The sequence below is a fragment of the Protopterus annectens genome, chromosome 3.part1, assembly GCF_019279795.1.
Source record: "Protopterus annectens isolate FY-2018-M chromosome 3.part1, PAN1.0, whole genome shotgun sequence".
NCBI lineage: Eukaryota > Metazoa > Chordata > Ceratodontiformes > Protopteridae > Protopterus > Protopterus annectens.
Window position 1 is genome coordinate 975,353,277 of NC_056732.1, and position 21,045 is coordinate 975,374,321.

The following is a 21,045-nucleotide window of genomic DNA, read 5'->3' on the forward strand; positions in this document are numbered from 1 at the left end:
CTGGGAACATATCCCAAATACTGCAGTAGATAAGGTAACACAGTTGATGCAGTGGCACCCTCCTGTCTGTTGTAACATATATTGACTGGAATAGCTCAAGTCCAAAACCACATTACTCCCCACTAGTCATCCCATTGATGTGTCAGAAATACACAACACATATGGGGCCAGGCAACAGTACATCTGATATATTTCTGGACATAATATCACTGTAGGGAAACTACACTGAGCTGCTAGGCATCTCACCAAGCACTGTCTACAGGAAGACTGACACAACACTAACCCAAATTTGCTATGGGGGAATACAAATGTAATTACAAATATATCAGGCAATACAGGGATGTAACAGCACTGACAAACAGACACCAGTGTGAAAGTGCATACCCATAACCAATCTCACCACATTTAAATTGACATACTGGTAAGCCACATGAACAGTAGAGTATATGGACTGTGTGAAGAACATCATCAGCATATTTACCATTCACACACTAACCCTATATATACTGGCCCAATTCAAAGTGTAGTCTGATGCCTGACTGTGGTATGGGACATGTGTCAGTCTGCCCCTATAAATATATACAGCTGATAGAGCACCAGAAACTGGAGCAGCATGCAAAGTCAGATGGGAATGGACTCATAACACTTACAACTACCCTCCTCCCTACATAGGCCAAATAACAAATGCGCAATACACTGCTACACAATCCTGACAGTCTGTCAACAATTGCCAGAAGTACACAGTCCTCTCAACTGTATAGAGTCCCACAGAATCAGGCAGCTTTGTCCTATATAAGGCCTCCCTCCTACCATAATCTAATGTGGCCTGGCAGTCTGATACATCACTGATCATGAAGTAAGTATATAAGTATATATATATATATGATACCATCCCTACCATCTCATACATGACAGACATCTGGACAAAGCCTGACAACAGGCCCAAACACAGGGCATTTGCATTATATTACTATTACTGTTATAAACTGAGAAAGTTGCTTGTGGTTGTTGTTTGTTGTAACATATCTGTGCTGAGATGAAGTGCCAAGTCCACATACTGATCTTACCATTTACTGACTGCAACTGACTGTCAAATGTGCTCAAAAAATTAAAAAATTTCAAAAAATGAAAAACATAAGATTCCAAACTCTGGCCAGTCTGCGTATACCCCTACAGTTGAGAGTTATGTCAACCACATAACACTATCAGACTTAAATGCATGAAGAGCAGCCATATCCACACAAACCCTGTCAAACTAGCATTACATCAACTGTATAACAGCAATACTTACATTCTGTCCCTATGTCTGGAACATTCTCCCCCAGTTTATTGGGCTGTCTCCACAGTATTTGTTGCAAGAGGTATTCCAAACTACCCTCTGTGATGCTGTTTGTCACACACCTCCATGAAGTTCTCCTTACAGGCAAGGAAAAGGGGCAACGCCCACATGAAGTACTCAGTTATAGGAGTGTGTTCCCATGTTATTGGGTATGGGAATGATTTCACAGCTGTTCTACGTGCAATTAGCAACTGGGTGACTCCAATTGGTGCACAGGCCATCAGTTGCTCATGAGCATTACCTACAAAAGGCAAACTGCTGCCTATACAAAACAGGTGTATATCCTACATCTGTCTCAGAGAGAGAGAGAAAGATACAAACAAACAAGCAAACAGACAGATTGCCAAAGATTCCAAAGACAACCACAAGGCATTCTATAACTATGTCAAGAATCTAAATGGCAATTCTCAGATCTGCTCTGAGCTACAACAGAATGGCACTAAATATACTGATCCCAAGGATATTGCCAATATTCTGGCAGATCAATTCAGTGCCAACTTCACCCCCTCTCACCCCCTAAATGGCCCATCTCAATACTGGAAGATTGCCAAATTCCAGTAATAACGGCCACACAGGTAAGAAATGCACCCTCCAAAGCTAAGAATACAGCATCCATGGGACCAGATGACATCCTGGGCTATGTACTACATGAACTACAAAATGAACTGGCACCTCACCTAAGTGTCATGTTTAATCATACCCTCACCTCAGGCTTCATGCCCATTGAGTGGTCCACAGCTACAGTTATCCTACTCTACAAGGGGGGATCCATCTTGGATCCCGGGAACTACCGCCCCATCACTCTGACGAGCCTGATCTGCAAGGTCATGGAATGTATTATCATGGAACTTATAAACAAAGACATTGGCAACTTTAAAAGACTGGACCCCACCCAGTTTGGGTTCGTGAAGGGCCGATCTTGTCTCCTGAACCTGATTGACTTCTTCAAATCAGTCTCCAGAGCTGTGGACGAAGGTAAGGCAGTCCACACAGCCTATCTGGACCTTGCCAAGGCCTTTGACACCATCCCCCACTCTGGACTCATAGATAAACTTACTAAGCTGAGCATTAATCCCTACATCACTCGATGGGTTGCCATCTGGCTTACTGACAGAACCCACACTGTAAAAGTAGCTGACTCCAAATCCAGCCCCAGACAAGTGACAAATGGAGTACCTCGGGGTTCAGTTCTGGGACCTCTCTTGTTTGGCATCTACTTCTCTGAAGTACAGGCCAACACTAAGGGACACTGGCTAACAAAGTTCGCAGATGACTGCAAACTGAGAGCCATTATTGAATCCCCAAATGATGTGGATACTCTACAAAAGGGCCTTACAGAAACAGTTGCTTGGTGCCAGAGCCATGGGCTCAAGCTCAATGCCAAGAAATGTATAGTTATCCCCTTTGGGGAAAAAACATGTATCCATGAATTACCACATAGGTGGCAGTACACTAAACACTGAAAGTGTGATGAGACTTAGGGACACGGGTAGACAGTGGTCTCACCTTTGATAACCACATTGCCACAACAGTCAGGAAATCCTTCTATGTGGCACACCTCATCACTAAGGGCTTTTCATCCAGAAAAAAGGAGGGCATTGTCCTACTGTACTCATCCCTCATTAGACCCATTATAGAATACAACACCCCATTTGGTATGTACCTCTCAAGACATCTGCAACAACTGGAAAGGCCGCAGAAATACCTCACTAAAAGAATCACAGGCCTAAAGCAGATGCCCTATGCTGACCACCTTAAAAAACTCCAACTATACTCTGTCGCATATCATCTACTCCAAGGTGATCTCTGCTTAACATACAAGGCCATGACAAACCCAGAGCTGTTGGACATGCTACTCTTAAAGAAATCCCAATCCCTTAGAGCTACATGCCCCAGGGATCTAAACCTTGTCATCACAATAAACAAAACATACTGGAGGGATAAGTTCCTGACTCAGAGACTCCCCAGACTCTGGAATAGACTGCCCATACATGTCAAGCAGAGCACCTCTTTGGCCTCTTCAAAAGGAATCTTGATGATTGGATGGGAGAAAGGAAATTCACTCCGGGGATCACGTCAGTCGCCCTGCTAGACAGCGGTCCAGAGAAGTAAATAGTGTGGGAAAAAATAGGCAGGGAATTGTTATGGCTAGGCTTGTATAGGCCCTAGTACCAGCCTATGAACCTATAAGATAGAAAGACAGACACACACACACTGAAACTGATGGATCATACTAACTGAACCAAAAAAAAAAAAACATAGGTATGTCAAACAATAAAGCATGTAAAGGAATGTACTAGGGGGCACGTAAACATGGAAAATAGGAAGTTCAAACAATATTATGTCTCAACAACACATGCTGTAATGATATGTTGCTGAGCAGAACCTATGGCCATAGCATCTGTGTCTGTCTGCAGTGACATAGAACACAGCTCAGGGCCCTGAGTCACCCCAGGAAAGGATGGCTCACATATGACTACTACTGGAGTGTGTGTGGCACAATACTGACTGTGACACTGCTAGGCCACACCCAGTGCAAATCTTACCATCATTAACTCTGCTATGTCCAGCTCTGACTCGTGCCTCTTTTTTCAATGCCAATATCTCCAACCCATATAACATAGCTGGTCTCACTACAAATCACACCGACACTCTTCTTCACTACCCACATCCTGCCCATACTCTCTTCACCTCTCCCCCACACTCACCATTACTCTGAACTGTTGTTCCCAAGTATTTACACCCATCCACCTTTGAAAACTGTACTCCCTGCATCCTCACCATTCCTCTATCCTCCCTCCCATTCACAGAAATATAGTCCATCTTAGTCCTGCTGACCATCATTCCTCCCCTCTCTAGACCATACCTCAACCCCTCCAGGGTCTACTCAACCTGTTCCCTACTCTCACTACAGACCACAATGTCATCTGTAAACAGCACAGACTAGTGGGACTCCTGTCTGATCATGTCTGTCAACGTGTCCATCTCCATTGCAAATAAGAAAGGGCTCATAGCTGATCCCTGATGTACTCCCACCTCCACCTTAAACACACCTGTCACTCACAATGCAGAACTCACCGCTATCACACTAGCTTTGTATATATCCTGTAGCATTCTTACAGATTCCTCCTCCACTCCTGACCACCTCATACAATACCACAAGTCCTCTCTAGGCACCCTGTCATATGCTGTCTCTAAGTCCACAAGGACACAACACAGCTACTTCCGACCTTCTCTGTATGTCCACATTCACACTCTCAGAGCAAACATCACATCTGTACTGCTCTTTCCTGGCATGAAACCATGCTGCTGATCAGTAATCCTCACCTCCCTTCTTAACCTAGCTTGCACCACACTTTACCATTACTTCATGCTGTGACTGATCAATGTTATCCCTCTGTAGTTACTACAGCTCTGCACACCACCCTTATTCTCATAGTCAGTACCCAAACACATTTTATCCACTCCTCACACATCCTCTCACTTTCCAAGATTACAGTAAACAATCCGGTTAAAAAGACCACTGCCATTTGTCCTAAACAACTCCATGCGTCCACAGGTATGTCATCTGGACCAATAGCCTTTCCATTCTTAAACCTCTTCATAGCTATCCTTACTTCCCCCTTGATAATCTGTTGCATGTCCTGATTCACCATACCCACATCATCCAATCTTCTCTCTCTCTCATTCTCTTCATTCAACAGCACATCAAAGTACTGTTTCTATCTGCTTGACACACTCTCCTCGCTTGTGAGTACACTTCCACCATTATTCTTTATCAGCCTTATTTGCTGCACATCCTTCCTTGCTACGTGCCTCTGTCCAGCCAATTGGTACAGGTCCTATTCTCCATCCTTGGTGTCGAACCTTACATATAACCCTTCAGATACCCCATCCTCAGCCTTTTCCACCACACTCTTTGCATGCACCCCATCTCCCTATACACCTGTCTACTTTCTTCATTTGTCTGACAATCCCACTTCTCCTTGGCCAACCTCTTTCTCTGTATACTCCCTTGTACTTCCTCATGCTACAACCAGGTTTCCTTGTCCTCCTTCCTCTGTGCAGATGTCACACCAAGCCCCGTTCTACTTATCTCCCTTACTCACTGCCACCCACTGCCTGTCTTAACTCTTCCCTGAATTCAACCTCACAATCACCCTTTCTCAGTATCCACCATTTGATCCATGGTGCTGCCCTCACACTCCTCCCCCTCTCCTTGATCACTAACAGCATCCCACAGACCAACCTTCCATGCTGCCTAACTACACTTTCCCGTGTTACCACTTTACAGTTACCAATCCCCTTAAAACAGGCCCACCTGCATAGGAGATAATCCACCTATGTGCATCTTCCTCCACTCTTGTATGTCACCATATGCCACTCGGTCTTGTAAAACTATGTATTCACCACACCCATGTCCAACCTCTGTTACAAACTTCACCACCATCTCACCGTCTGCATTCCTTTGCTTAACACCACACCTACCAATCACTTGTCCCCTTCACCAACATGCCGATTGAAATCTGCTCCAATCACCACTCTCTCGCCCTTGGGTACACTCATCACCACTTCATCCAACCACACCACAGTTAGCGGAGCATATGCACTAACAACTGTCATCATTACTCCATCCATTCCCAGCCTCCTAAACATCACTCTAACCAACACTCTTATTACCTCCACAAACACTCTAGGTATAATGTTCCTTTAGGTTAACCCCTACACCAGTTCCCCTCCCATACACACCACGATATAACTATTTGTACCCAACTCTGATACACACAGCTGTACACCCCTTCCATCTGGTCTCTGGCACACACACTATATCCACCTTTCCCCTGTCCAGCATATCAGCTAGCTCTGTCCCCATACCAGTCATATTCACAACATTAACAGTTCCTACCCTCACTACCACACACCTAGCCTTTCTCCTCTCTGCCTGCCATATGAGCATCAGACATCCTCCAGGGTATGTCTGAATGCACAGGCTACTGCACTATCAAATGACATATGTGTGTTACAGCAATATGAAGAAAATGTCACTAATTGTGGCCCATAGCCCACCATGTATGTGCAGTGTACTCCAGATGTCCTGCCCTAACAGGTTGACATGACTGACTGAGCAGCAAGACTGTAATTACAGTGTGCCATACTGACATAAAACAGAAATGTATAGCAGGTATTACTGTGCATATGTTTGTATGGGTAGGTGTACCTGGCTGCCTCATAACAACTGACATGGGTTTCAAAATGTCAGGTAAATTAGCTGTACATTTTGTACACATGTGTAACCTTAGTTTCTGTGCATTCAAGAGTTACACTTCTACAGCTACTGGTGGTGTCATTGCCCTGACACAGACATGGGTAGTATAATAAGCATGAAGTATCACATTGAAATTGTAGAGGTGGCCAACTGTGTTCTGACTCTGTGTCCATGCCTACTACAAACAGGTAAACAGGTATATGACCACCCACATAGCTGTCTGGCCTCAGCAATACCTTACTTGTAAAACCTGTCTCCACCAAAGTAGAGTAAACCCCTTTGCTGGACAGCAGCAATGCACAAAGTACATAATGTGATGCTATATTGGGTGTACAGGGCTAAGTAGGAGCAGGCACCAACTGGGCAGCATGTCAACCTTTGTCTGAATGAGCATATTAGGTCACAGGTGGATTACTGTAAGGCTAACTATGAGTACAAATTGGACACATCCACTAAGGGTAATCACAAGGCCATCTTCACATATGTCTGCAGTCTCAGAGGCACCAACCCAACCCACCTTGTAATGGTGGTCAATCACAGCACATACACACATACCATAGCTACAGCCAACCTGCTGCAGACAGGTTTAGGGCAAACATCACCCCCCCGGATCACCATCTATATAGGTGGATATACACAGCAAACGCACCCCTCTCCTCATCATCATGGATCAGGTGCAAACTGCCTAAACAAAGTTAACAAAAGCAAGTCCCCTTGTGGCCTGATAACATTCCTGTCTGCACCCTACATGAACCCAGGCATATGCTTCCATCTTCATTACACACTGTATGCAAGCAAAGCCTGAGCACCATTGACATCCCATCCGCAAGGAACACGTCCACTGTCATCACTCTACACAAACATGAATGATGAATGTTGGTTTATGCAATGTACTAGCCCTCATTGGGAGGAATATGACACATTTTGACCAGGAGTACCACCTTTCTGGTTGTAGCTGGCAAAATCTGTGGGAGCAGACTGCCCTGTGGGATGAGATCATCCATAGAGTGAACGTCTTGGGTCACCATGGATGCACATATGATCAGATCAGGCATAGAGCAATTGACCTGATATGTCATGCCTGGCAAAGGGCTGCTGCTGTTGTGAGGGACCGTACTGCTACCACTGGGGGGCCAGAGACACAGGCCCCACTTACGGCGACAGAGGAGCTCCTTGCCAACCTTGGGGTAGCCCCCACACAAACTCAAACATGAGAAACAGCAGTCGTGGAGGTGGATGGCACCCAGGCAACAGGTGAGGAGCATCCAGGTAAGGCCAAAGTGCACAACAATGTAATGAGATAGCATTTAAACTGACTTCTACAGAGTCTGTAGATGCACATGTCAGTGCAAAATGGATTAGTGGGTGGGGAGTAGTAATGCATACAAGTGCACATCTATGGTGAAGGACAGCACATTGTGTAATATCATAGTGTGTACTGTACCTGTGCAGAAATGTAGCTTTCATCTTGTACCAATGCCTAATGTGAATCTGCTGACAATACCTCTCCCTCACAACTACATAGATCCCTCTTGTCTGCACATGGGACAGAAGCCTGAACCCAGTAAGTATGGGGTTTTCCTGTTGAGGCTCATCAGTACCCCAGGCATGCTAAAGTTAATGCATGTGACCATGCACACAACTGTTACACTCAGCCATTTGGCAATATCTGCCTGTTCACCTGTGGTGGTGTTTACTGCATTGCATCCCGGTGGTCATCACAGGGGCCTATTTGCAAATGTCACATATCTGTAGCATACCTCACAACCTGTCATTGCAGGACATCTGGACAAAGACTGACAAAACTGGGGGACAAAGGCCCCAAACTAGGGTCATATTGTATAAATTAGTGTTATACAGTGCATATAAATGGTGTACACACCTGTTGGAATGCCAGGTATTTGTGATATACAAAAATGAGAGCACAATAGACAAGTTCAAAATACTGCCAACCTTTCATGTGACCTATAACCTGTGCAATTCAATTGTAAAGCAAAAAATCTGTTAGGGGAACGATAATGACACATAATAGTACAACAACCTAGATGCATATGTGTGCACAGGCTGAAGCTAGTACTGCACTGAGGCAGCTTTCGATATAACTACAGCAGTACATCTTATTAGGTACATAGCAGTCATCAATTACAGAGACTCTGATTAACAGCAAATAATGGTCAGCTGTCCTACCAGGATTATCCTAACATATACCCAGTTAACTGCTATAGCAACAGCCATGGTTTGCATAGAGCTTCTGAAGCTACTAAGGGACCACATGTTTGAGATGTATCAGCCTGGAGAAGGGTACCAAACATTTCCACAGCACTGCACACACCATGGAACACAGTGCAGACAGTCATCAAAAGGTGGTGGAAATATGGGGCTACAGTTATATTGCAAAGGAGTGGACATCCCACCAAAGTCTATGAGAATACAAGACCAAAACTGGCCAGGGAGACTGCCAGGAGTCCTACAGCAACAGTGAAGGAGTAGCAGGAATCTCCAGCAAGTACTGGGTGTGTACTACATGTCACAGCAATCTTCCATAGTCTCCATATCTCCTGCCTATTGGGTAGGGTTGGAAGATGACAGAAGTTCCTCACACCAAACAATATCCAGGCCTGGTGAAAGTCTGAAAACAATACATCATGTCTCCAAAAGGCAAGTGGGCAAATGTGTTATGGTAATATGGGACCATGGTTGAACTCTTTGGCCACAATTCTGACAGGTGTGTTTGGCACAATAACACCACTGCACATCACCACAACAACACCACCCCCACGGTGAAGCATGGTGATGGCAGTGTCCTGCTTTGGGTTTGCTGTTCACAAGCTGGAACTGGGGCTGTAGCCAAGTTAGAGGGGATTATGAACAGTTCCAAACATTGGTCCCTTGTGGCTTCAAAACATTCTGGTGTCTGCCACATGGCTGTGGATGGTGAGGAATTCCACCATTCTACACAACTATGACCCAAACCATATATCCAAATCAACAAAAGGAGGGCTTCACCAGAACACATACAATGTTCTGCACTGGCCGAGTCACAGCCCACACCTACATCCAATAGGATATATGCAGGGTGATCTGAAGAGGGCAGTGCACAGGGGATGCCCTTACAATCTGACATAGTTGAAGGTGTTTTGCAAGGGAGAGTTTGCAAACATTGGCAAGTCAGGATATGCTATGCTGATAGACACCTTCCCAAGAGGACTGCATGCTGTGATTAAATCAAAAGGTGCTTTAACAGAGTATTACTTTAAAGGTGTGCACACTCATGCAACCAGCCTATTGTGCCTATTTCAGTTACCAGATGTTACCTGTAACTGATGTGTATGTTCTCCAGTTGGATTGCACAGGTTATATGTCATATGAAATGATAGCAATGTCATGACCTGATTTCTGAGGTCTCATGTGATATATCACAAAAACCAGGCATGTTAACAGGTGTGTGTACACTTACTATATCCACTGTAAGCTTGGAAAGTTATTTGAGTAACCGGCTTTGTTTTAACATACATGTACTGCAGGTTCTGCAGTCTGCACCTCCAATTAGGACATTACTTAGTGGCAACAATGCACAGGCCAACCCAGTAATGTATCAGACAAACACAGGAGTTATGAGGAACAGACCAAACATATGAGCCACACATGTAGAGATTCAGCAAAACTCTGTACAGTTCGGGGGGGGGTTGTTCTTTTGGAATTGCCTCAGTGCTATACAGGTGAATAGCAATAATTTACATGGGTGCAGTGTGTGCTAGGTGAAGGACCATCACCTACTAACACCACTCACATATCCCACAGGTGTATATTAGTAGTAATGGTAATTGGAAAGGGCTGCACTGCATGATGCTGAGATTTCATCTAGAGTGTGTATGTTATTGTCTGACTGTGTGTTGTGAATGCTGCCAGTCGGCTAATGTGAGGTTTGTGTAATGCCTTTTATGCACCTCACCTGCATGTGTGTGTGTGTGTGTGTGTGTGTGTGTGTGTGTGTGTGTGTGTGTGTGTGTGTGTGTGTGTGTGTGTGTGTGTGTGTGTGTGTATACCAGCTGATCTTATAGTGCTGGTAGTAATTTACATATGTTGTTTTTCCCTCACAGGTAGACATGGTGGCTGCAGTCCCTCCCACTCTGAAACCGATGTCAGTGTCTCTGCAGACTCTGACCATGATGATAGTCATATTGAGGCACAGTTGGGGCTGTCAGGAGCTGATAATGTGCCATAGGTTGGCATCCCACTATTGTCAACCCCATCCCTGCACACAGTCACAGTGCCCACAAATACCCTGTCACCAGTGGCCACAGATAATGGACAGTTGGTATATGGTGGCATAGAACAGGCTACTCTGGTGACTATGGCAAGCGAGGGTGCAGGTACTAGCCATAGCCAGAGTGCTGGCAAAGTCCCACACAGGCAGATGGCAGGGGTGCTCAGAGGAGGTTTGCAGCTTGTCACGCCCTTGTTGCAAGTGCCACAGCAGCAGTCACCAGACACATGTTTCTGGACATCATGGGGTCACAGTCATGTAATGAACGTAATACCAGACATATACGCAGGGTCATGGATGAGCACGTCCCTGGTGTCTGTGGTGATATGAACTCATTGCAGCCATCTGTGAGCATACTGAAGTCATTGATAGATGGTGAGAGGAGACCTTGGCACTCCATGACCATGGAATATCTGTGCTTAAGCATTTGGGGGATGCTGGCCAGAAGCCACATGGCTGTAAGGTAGCACCACAATCAGCTAAGGGTCTACGTGGCCATGCACCATCACATTCCCATGCTGGCAGTACCACCAGCACTCCTGAAGGGGGTGTGCTGTCCATGCCATGACGAAGCAGGCCATGGGCACGTGATCCTGGCCAGTCCCAACAGGGACACGGATCCAGCAGGCAGCAGTCACCATCTGGGAGTAGTACTGCATCTGGACTCAGCCCTGGTGGTGCTGGTGATACCCTCGGCAGGCCCAGTTCCTGTGTCCATGGCCAGAGACAGTGAACTGTACACCCTGCCATGTACGTCCCACAGCTTCCAAAATACTCCTGTGTAGGGAACCCACATGGCATGACTGTGTGCATACAAACAAACATACATCACCATCAGACAAGTCACTTCCACACACACACACACACACACACACACACACACACACACACACACACACACACACACACACACACACACACACACATGCACACACACACACACCACCCCTGCACAGCCTATTTAATGAACACCCCAAACACACACACACACATGATGTCAATCATATGGCCCAGCCTAAGCTTCTGGTAAACCCACACAACACCCTGCGCATATGATAATATCTGTGCCACATCCATGCCATCCATGCCATCAATGCAGGGACATGGTAATATGAGTCTAATGTGCAGGGTGACTTTAGTAGAGTGTAGCTATTTAATGCTGTGTAAGGTGCTGTCATCTGGCATTTGTAATGGGTACACATCAGAGTGTGTGTGTGTCTACCTTTTCAGCCATGATGCATTATTAGTGTTAGTAACAATAAGCAAATGTGTTCGCACATTCTGTATTCTATTTGTGTTCCAGGTGTCTGTGTGTCAGCAGGATGTGGCCCTGCAGATATCACCAACGAGGGGTATGGCAATGTTGTGACACATCGACCATGTCATTGCTGAGGTACAGCTGTATCTGCACAAACTTCCCAGGTCTGTGTAACAGTTCTTGCATGTGCCTCACAGCTTATAGGGCTGAGGGGTTGTATCTCAGTCTATAGTGGTTGACATCAGCTCTAGTATAGTGGACAATGGTAAGTGTGGTGGGTGGAACACACCTCCAATTGCTAATGCCCTCAACTCCAGAGGATATTGTGTTGACCAAACACAGAGAATACTGTACACACACACACACACACACACACACACACACACACACACACACACACACACACACACACACACACACACATAGGATCACAGTTGCCAATGTTGTGTTTGGAACCCCTACCCATCAAGTTATGGTACCACACCATTATGCGGTTATTTCAGGTGACATAGGACTACGAGTGTGATGCGTGTTACAAGGTATCTATAAGGTGAATAACATCATGTGGCCTTGTGGGTTATGGCAATGGTGGCTGTACTGGGTGTGAGAGTACTCATAATAGTGTCACATACAAGTCTACACACTCACAACCACTGCTATACACACCACTGCGCACACACACACACACACACACACACACACACACACACACACACACACACACACACACACACACACACTTGCCTGTACTGACATTAGCAGATCAACCTATCTTGTCATTCATACATTACTATTCAGTACTGTTGCACAGGGCTTATAGGGCTGAAGAGTGTCTACAGATACCACTATGGTTGATGTAAACAGCAGACCTCATTCAGTAGACCTAGGAATGTGTACTGTAAGTACCATGGCATAAAATATGAAACCATGCCCATCCAATGGATGTCATTCGCACACAAACACAAGATACTCTTCTCTCACACACATTTCCCACAAGTGAGATTAGAACCCCTACCTATCTATTTATTGTTACTACATTGTTATGCATTTATCGCACAAGCCACAGAGGTTTTGGGGTGACACTTGTCCGAAGGTACTTCTAAGGTGAAGGACATCACCAGACTTTGCAAATTATGACAATCGGTGATGTACTAGGAGAGAGAGGCCACAAAATACTGTAACCCACACATATACACACTTACACACAATAATACACACACACACACACACACACACACACACACACACACACACACACACACACACACACACACACACACACACACACACACATATTTGCTAGGACTCATATTAGAACCCCTAGCTATGTAGTTATTAATATTATAGTGTTATGCAGTTATCGCAATGGCACAATGCTTATAGGGCTGCAGAGTGTCTACAGGTCCCTCTACAGTGGATGACAACTGTAGGCCTTGTAATGTGGACACTGGGACATGTACTGGGTGGGCAACAGCAAACAGTAGCAAAAACACCCCCCATGGATATGGTTCTCACACAAACACAACAACCCCACAGACAGGATACTGTTCTTACACACACACACACACACACACACACACACACACACACACACACACACACACACACACACACACACCCTTTTACATTTGCTAGGACTGAGATTAGAATTCCTAACTAACTATTTATTTGTACTATAGTGTTACATAGTTATTGCATGTGGCACAGAGCTTGTACAGCTGGAATTCTAAGGTGACTGATACCTGCAGGACTGCTAAAGTAGGGAAAGGGGAAGAGTACTGGGTTTGAATGGACCCAAAAGCTTTACCTTATACACACACACACACACACACACACACACACACACACACACACACACACACACACACACACACACACACTCACACTTTCATGTTTGCCAGGACTGAGATTAGAACTCCTACCTAACTAGTTATTTGTACTACAGTGTTACACAGTTATCGCACACGCCACAGAGCTTATAGGGCTGAGGTCTGACAAAAGGTACTTCTGTGATGACAGACATCTTCAGGACTGCTAAAGTAGGGCAATGGGAAGAGCAATGGGTGGGGAAGGCCTGTTAATTCCTAGATCCTACTGACAATTCTCTACGTATATGAGCATGCCCAGTGTGACCTTCTATAATAAACGTGTGACTCCATTCCAGGGATTGTTGTACTCCAGTCCGGTTTGTTTTGTGCTACAGCCATACCTCTCAACCTGTTGGTGCAGGATATCAGCCTATCAAAATGGGGAGACAGTGGGCCATACAGTGATTGTGACTATTTCCCTCAGTAATGAATGGGTTGCTAGGGTTACAGGGCTTGGTTTAGCAGACATCTGACATATATGACGTTTGACACTGTCATGTATTGTTTAAGTACCTCATGACATACCTCCTCAGATCATCACAGTGATTTACCAGAGTAATACAGTATGGATAATGCACACACCAATATTATGGGCCAAATACTACAGATTCTTGCACAATCCAGCCTGTTGAGAGGTGTGTCTACAACAATTGACTGTGGAATCCCTGTGCATTTCTGTTCTGGCCTGGTCTGATTTCCAGTCCACGGTTGGGTAATATAAGTCAGCCAGGATCAGGGTGACAGGCAGACTCCAGATAGATTTGTAGGGGATAAGATATGTTGGGGGAGGTGTCCTGGGTCAGATATGTTGGCCTATAGCGAACAGTACTTTGCATAGTGGTCTTCTCAAAGGTTGACTGCACTTGGAGGGTCTTGTGTGTGTCAGACTGTTTGACCAGCCTGGAGGTGTGTGTGTGTCTCACATATATGTATGGCCCACCTCATTTTGCTTGGATGGCCACATTTTGGTGTCAGCATGTTGCATAGGATGAGTGATCAGGGAAGGGTGTGTTACTCCCCATAGCTGTGGGCCAGGGTTCTGTGGGTGCAGACATGTCACCATCTCCCAGGGTTAGGACTGCCTGCAATGAGTGCATTTCCATGTTTAGACTCCTAGCCCTGCCTGTCAATTGTACAGAGTATCACAGAATGTCCAGATTCATGACTCATATATCTGGTTGGTTACCCAAATGAGTGTGGTTTTCAAGAGAAAGTGTTTTGCAGGTCACTCAGGGTTGAAGTCAGATATTACTGACAGTTGACATTGCAGTTTCAGATTTCATACCCTTCAGACATTCCATGCAAATACAATCATTCCATCAACTTTCTAACATTACTAAAGCAGTATTTAAAAGGTGTCCTTTGTCTAGATTTCTGGCTCTCTGACACTGGCAGTTTTTTTCCTAGCAGTTAGCAGCATGACCTTTCTTTGCATTTTGTATACTGTGTTATGTTGGTGTTATGGACCCCATAACACTTCCTAACAAGGCACTGTGGGTGAGGCATGGGCATTTGCCAGAGGCCTGTAGGCCAGGTGTGACAGATGCAGGCCATCTGTAGTGAGGCAGTGCATTCTGATGATCATATGTTCCCAGACTGCCGGCAGTGGACATCCCTGGGATGGCACCAGTAAGTTGACTGTTGGTGTTACTAACAATTGCTTTCTGTTTGTGTTGAGCCATCACTCTAGTTGACAACTAGATGCTGCTTAAGGCTAGGGATATGTGACTGCATTTCTATGGGACTATGGGGGGGTGACACATCTGTACACAATACACATTTACAGATACTGTGCTGATATTTGCTTAACATTTTGGTCCTATTTAGCATAGTGGCGTGCCCTATTTTTGAGACTACATGCATGACAATATCAACCACAGGTCAGATTGTTCTGGCATAAACATTTGTAGTTTCAGACTTCTTACCTTTCAGAGCCACACTGCCACTGCCAGAGCTGATGTGATATCACTGTGTAAGTCTGTAGGTGAGGAATTCATGGATGTCGCCATGTGGAGGCCTTTGCCAGACATTTCTGTATGGATTTCTACAGCTGATCTACTGGGTGAGGCTGGGGGTGGGTATGGAACCCCCACTTTCACATCCATGCATGTGACCTATGAACCCCCCCCCAGTTATTTGGCTCACAACATATACTGCAGTGGTATTTGTCAACTATGGTAGTACTGCATAGTGTGGGTAAGCCAATACTGGGAATACACTTCCTGCTGTCCCACAGAGCTGTCAGTTGTCTGCTGCTATCCCAGTAAGCCACCCCATTCCCTTGCATGCTTGAATCAATACCATAGACATGCTTTCAGAACATTCTACTCCATTCATTTATTGTTAAGGAGACTGATTTACCTTGTGCCTGAGGTAGTTGTGAGGATGATGCTTGAGGGCTGACTATGTCGGATGCACACAGTACACTGCCTATAAATGGTAAAGGTATAGGTGGTGTGATGTTTGGCATCCATTTTACTCTGTGTGTGAGTCAGAGAGAGAGAAAGATCAGTCCCTCAGGCCCTGCAGAGTCAGTGTATGTGTTATGCATTTCATCTTTGCCAAGGACAGGGCAGGGCATATTGGGCACGCTTCCATCTGCCTACAGGGGCAGGCTCAGGATGTTCCTCCTCTGGGTCCCTCTGTGCCTGTGGAGACCATGGCAGTGGTGGGGGGCTGTATGGCCCTTCCCTGTTTTGTTCCTGCTGCAACTGTTTCCACAAGATCATATTGTGTAGCATGTCACATACTATGATCATGTGTGCATATGTGGGTGGAGAGTTCTGCAAGGCTCCACAAGATATGTCAAGGTAGCAGAACCATGACTTGAGCATCCCAAACACATGCTCTGTAATGATCCTGGTTTATGCATGTGCCTCATTATGGCTTTCTTGTGTGGGTGTGTGTGCATTTCTGATGGGTGTCATCAGCCACAGCTCCAGTGCATAGCCAGCATCCCCCACCAGATGGCCATATGGGATGTCCCCACTAGCAAACGCCTGGTACAGCTTTGATGACTGCCAGATGTGGTAGTTGTGATAGCTTCCAGGGCTGCCAGCACACACATTCATGATAATGCCCTGGGCATCGCACATGACATGGCAGTTGATGGAGTGGAACCCCTTGCGGTTTAGGTAGAACCTACCCTGGTCATCAGGTGGTGCTTTGATGTGGATGTGCATGCAGTCTATGGCACCCAGTACATCCAGATATTCTGCTACATGGTGGAAGAGATGCATATCACTGGTCCTTTCCTCACAGGTGCTGGGTTAGTCAATGTGCTCAGCAGCATGCGGGTGCATGGCATCCAGGAACTGGTGGATTATCCTGGACCCAGATGCCTGTGAGACACCCATGATATCCCCAGTTGGTCTTTAGAATGTACCTGTAGCTAGTATTCTTAAGGCTACACATACCTTGGTATCCACTGTGATGGGTTCCCCTCTGTTGGTTCTGGGTCTGAGGCGAGGCTGGCACAGCTCAACAAATTGCTGAAGTATGTCCCTGTCCACCCTGTAGCACTCTACTATCTCCAGATCATGTAACCCCTGGTAGGTTACCCTGGGTCTGAACACTCTTCTCCTCCTCCTTGGTCTGAGTTGGTTGTCAGCATTATCCTCCTCACCACCCTCAGTCTCTAGCACATACTGATAGATCAAAGCAACAGCAGCCCCTAACATGTTTTGTTAGTTTTGTCAGTTTAAAATCCCCCCAAATGTGTACACCAGTGGTGTAGAGTTTGTGGGGAAAAACCAGACTGAAAGGTGTTTACATAGTTTATAGTAGTGTGCTGGGCTGCTGCCTGTGTAATTGGCTGATTCTGATACATTCCACCTGCCAGCTATGCTAGTTCTCCTTGATTGCCTTCTTCTGCTGTTTCCCCTTCCCATTTCCTCCCCATTCAAGCCCCGATGCGCGCAGTGCATACCCGGTGATCAAATGTAAACAGTTCTGCTATTTCCTGTGGATTTTTTGTTTTGTTTTAGGTCCAGTGTGTGCTGTGCACACCCGTTTAGCTAAAGTAAACACTTTTAAGCAGAACTGGCCCTCCCCTGGACGCAAACACACTCTTCATTTCATGGAATAAGTCAGTACAGCCTCAGACACACTCCCTTTCTTAGCTGTGCTTAGCTAAGGGCAAACATGGGCCACAAAGCTCCAATGTGCTTACAGCAAGCATGACACACCCCCTTTCATATCATCTAGCTCTCTTGCATCCACAGTTGTGTTGGTGTACCTACACAGTTAGGTGCAGTCTGACACTTAGAAGAAATTTGTGATTCAGTATAAATCCCCTCATTTGTATACACCATTGCCTTACTCCATAGTTACCACACTTAGACTGGGCCTTTCCCCTTAGCAACCACTATTCCCTGGTATTGTTTTCATTCTGCATGCCATTGACTATAATGGCAAAATGCAGATTTCCTTGAAAATTGCTTTTTCACATTTTTTTTTATTTTCGGCACAATCCCGTTTGCATGCCACTGCCCTATGCTTAAACGTCTGAGATCGGCCAAAAAAGTTTTATTTTATAAATTTTAAACTATTTATCATGCCAATGGCCATATATTTGACCAATGGCATGCCTAACAGTTGTAATACATTCTTTATTTTGGGCTGTCATGCCTCCATGTTGTAATTTGCAGAAATGTGTTCAGCTAGTAGCTGAACATATTTCTGCTTCTTACACTATTCCTGCTTGGACACCTGCCTACTTGCTGAATCACTAATTCACCTCATTTGCATAGTTTTCACCAGAAAATGAGGTAATTAGCATTAGGCAGTGGTGTCCATGTAGGAATAATGTAGGAGTGCTTGTGCACATCCCGGGAGCCCTTTACTGGATTCCTCGGCGGCCATATTCCATGCAGCAGCTTCTGCACTATTCCTACACTGCATGTAGGGTTTACTGAATCCCAGGGACTGTGTTTACTGCGACTTGTAAAATTCAGTTTAAAACCTAGAACCTAAAGAATGCTGCCACTATAGAAATAGCTTGTTCTAAAGAGTTTCAATTCATACTTTTTTCATAACCCCTATGGTTCCAGAAATATGAACATTTGTTTGAAATGTGAGGACATAATTTTATTCTGTCAAAAGCCTTAGGCTTCACCCATTGGAAGTTTCAGTGGAGTGAATGAGTTAATACTGCTCAAAATGTCTCAGTATTTTGGCTTCAGTTTATTAATAACAGAATGCTAGTTTCTTGTTAACTTCTTAATTTGTCTAGAACATATATTTTTAAGGAATACCCTGCCTCTTTAAGTCCTTGAGGGGAGTAGTAATTAGCTTTTTTCTGGCAAAGATTTTATGTTCTGCTTCTTCATAATAGTTGCTTTTATTTTCCTTTGTGAATAATACATTTTTTATCTCACCAGATTCCAAATATTGGTGCTAAACTCATGTTCTTAAGTGGAGTGTTTCTGTCAGGATTATGTAGCATTGTGTTTGGGTGAGTAGAACAATCCACATTTACTGAAACTGAATGATGTATTTTCAGAAATTAAAAATAAATGTTTATGACTAAACAGAATATGTCCTCAAAGAAAAGGTTGAAAACACTAATGAAGGACTGCATTTAGCAAAGGAGAAAGTGATATGTTCCATAAAAACATGTATAATGGAACCAAAGGGAATCAATCCACCCTGATGACAGATGTAAAGTAATATAACATTCATGAAGTTCTTTAAGAACACAAAAAAGAAGATCCTGCTAGGATGATTGTTTTCACTGTATCTAGAAAAGAAAGTAACACCATGAACAGCATTTCAGTAATGCAAAAGGTGTTTATATTGATTTTTGACACAGACATTGAACCAATAAGGTGTGAGATTTACATGTTATAAAGTCTGGGAGGTACAGAGGGAGCTCTGCCTCTTCATTATTCAAAATAAGAATTGTTTTATAGCATTATACCTATAAACATTTAGCTGCAATGGTAGGACAACACAGTGGAACACAGGTTATTTTTGCTGGCTGCCTCATAGTGTTTGGTACTCTGATTTGGTTCCTGCGTGGAATTTCTATCTTTGTCGAGTCCATCTCCCTGTGTTGACATGGGTTTTCACTGTGTGCTCCATTTTCCACCTACAGCCAAATAAATGCCACTGGTAAATTGCTGCTCTGCCTAACCACCTTTAGGTGTGAGCAGATGTGATTATCTTGCAATGATTTGCTGTCTTATTGTGACACCTGTGCACTGGCCCAGTAATCAAGGAGCCTCAATCCTCACCAGTAGCATCCACATTGGGAAGGATAACAAATACACACACAGTAAAGTACAATTTCGCTTAAGAGCACACAGAGATGGCAGTCAGTCTGGGGCTGATTTCATCCTTTCTCACCAGATCCCCAATAAGACTCCCCACTGGCACAGCTATAGGGTACAGATCTCAGCCGAGTAGTGAAGCCAAAACCTCCAGTGCCCTCTCTGTCCAACCAGTGCTTTCTGTTCCTGCTGAAGTAACTGACACACACACACTTTGAGATTTGCTTTATATACAAACACACAGACACTCCTGGGGAAGGCTGGCACAGGTTCTCCATATATGCCCCCTCCTGCCAGGCTATAAGGTAGTAATCACTGCCACCAACTACTCTTATCAGCTACTAAAAAGGCCCTTACCAAAGAGTGTCCAATTATTACTGGGCAATATTATTATCCAAATAGTAAGTGTGACGAACAGCAAGGCTTATTTGGAGTATCTTTGTACAGTATCACTGTATACATGCAATGTACTCTAGAGCTTAAATTATCTCTACACAAAACAGCCACAGCATAAAGGTTTAAAAATATTTAATAATAAATGATAAAAACACAAGACAAATCTTCTCAGTTCAACACAGTACTAGTCACAAGTTTAGAAATCACAGGAAAATGCTTAAAATAATACTGTAGAATAGTCTGACATAAATATAGAAACTAGCTAGACTAAATCTTATTAAATTCCTATCTAAGAGCAATCACAGTTCTAAATACACTTATATATAGAGCAAAGGCAGAGTACTGGTGAGTGGTCGGTTCTGAAGACAAATGCAAAATG

At 44.6% G+C, this 21,045-nt stretch overlaps 1 protein-coding gene across 1 annotated transcript in view; it reads left to right on the forward strand.

The window, feature by feature from the left end:
• Positions 1-21,045, forward strand: part of LOC122797733 (MFS-type transporter SLC18B1-like) — a 235,195-nt gene that overhangs the window by 64,218 nt on the left and 149,932 nt on the right. The window contains exon 2 of the mRNA XM_044066259.1: positions 19,380-19,453. Coding sequence (XP_043922194.1) covers positions 19,404-19,453 — 50 coding nt within the window. The 5' untranslated portion in view covers positions 19,380-19,403. The remainder of the gene's footprint in view (positions 1-19,379; positions 19,454-21,045) is intronic.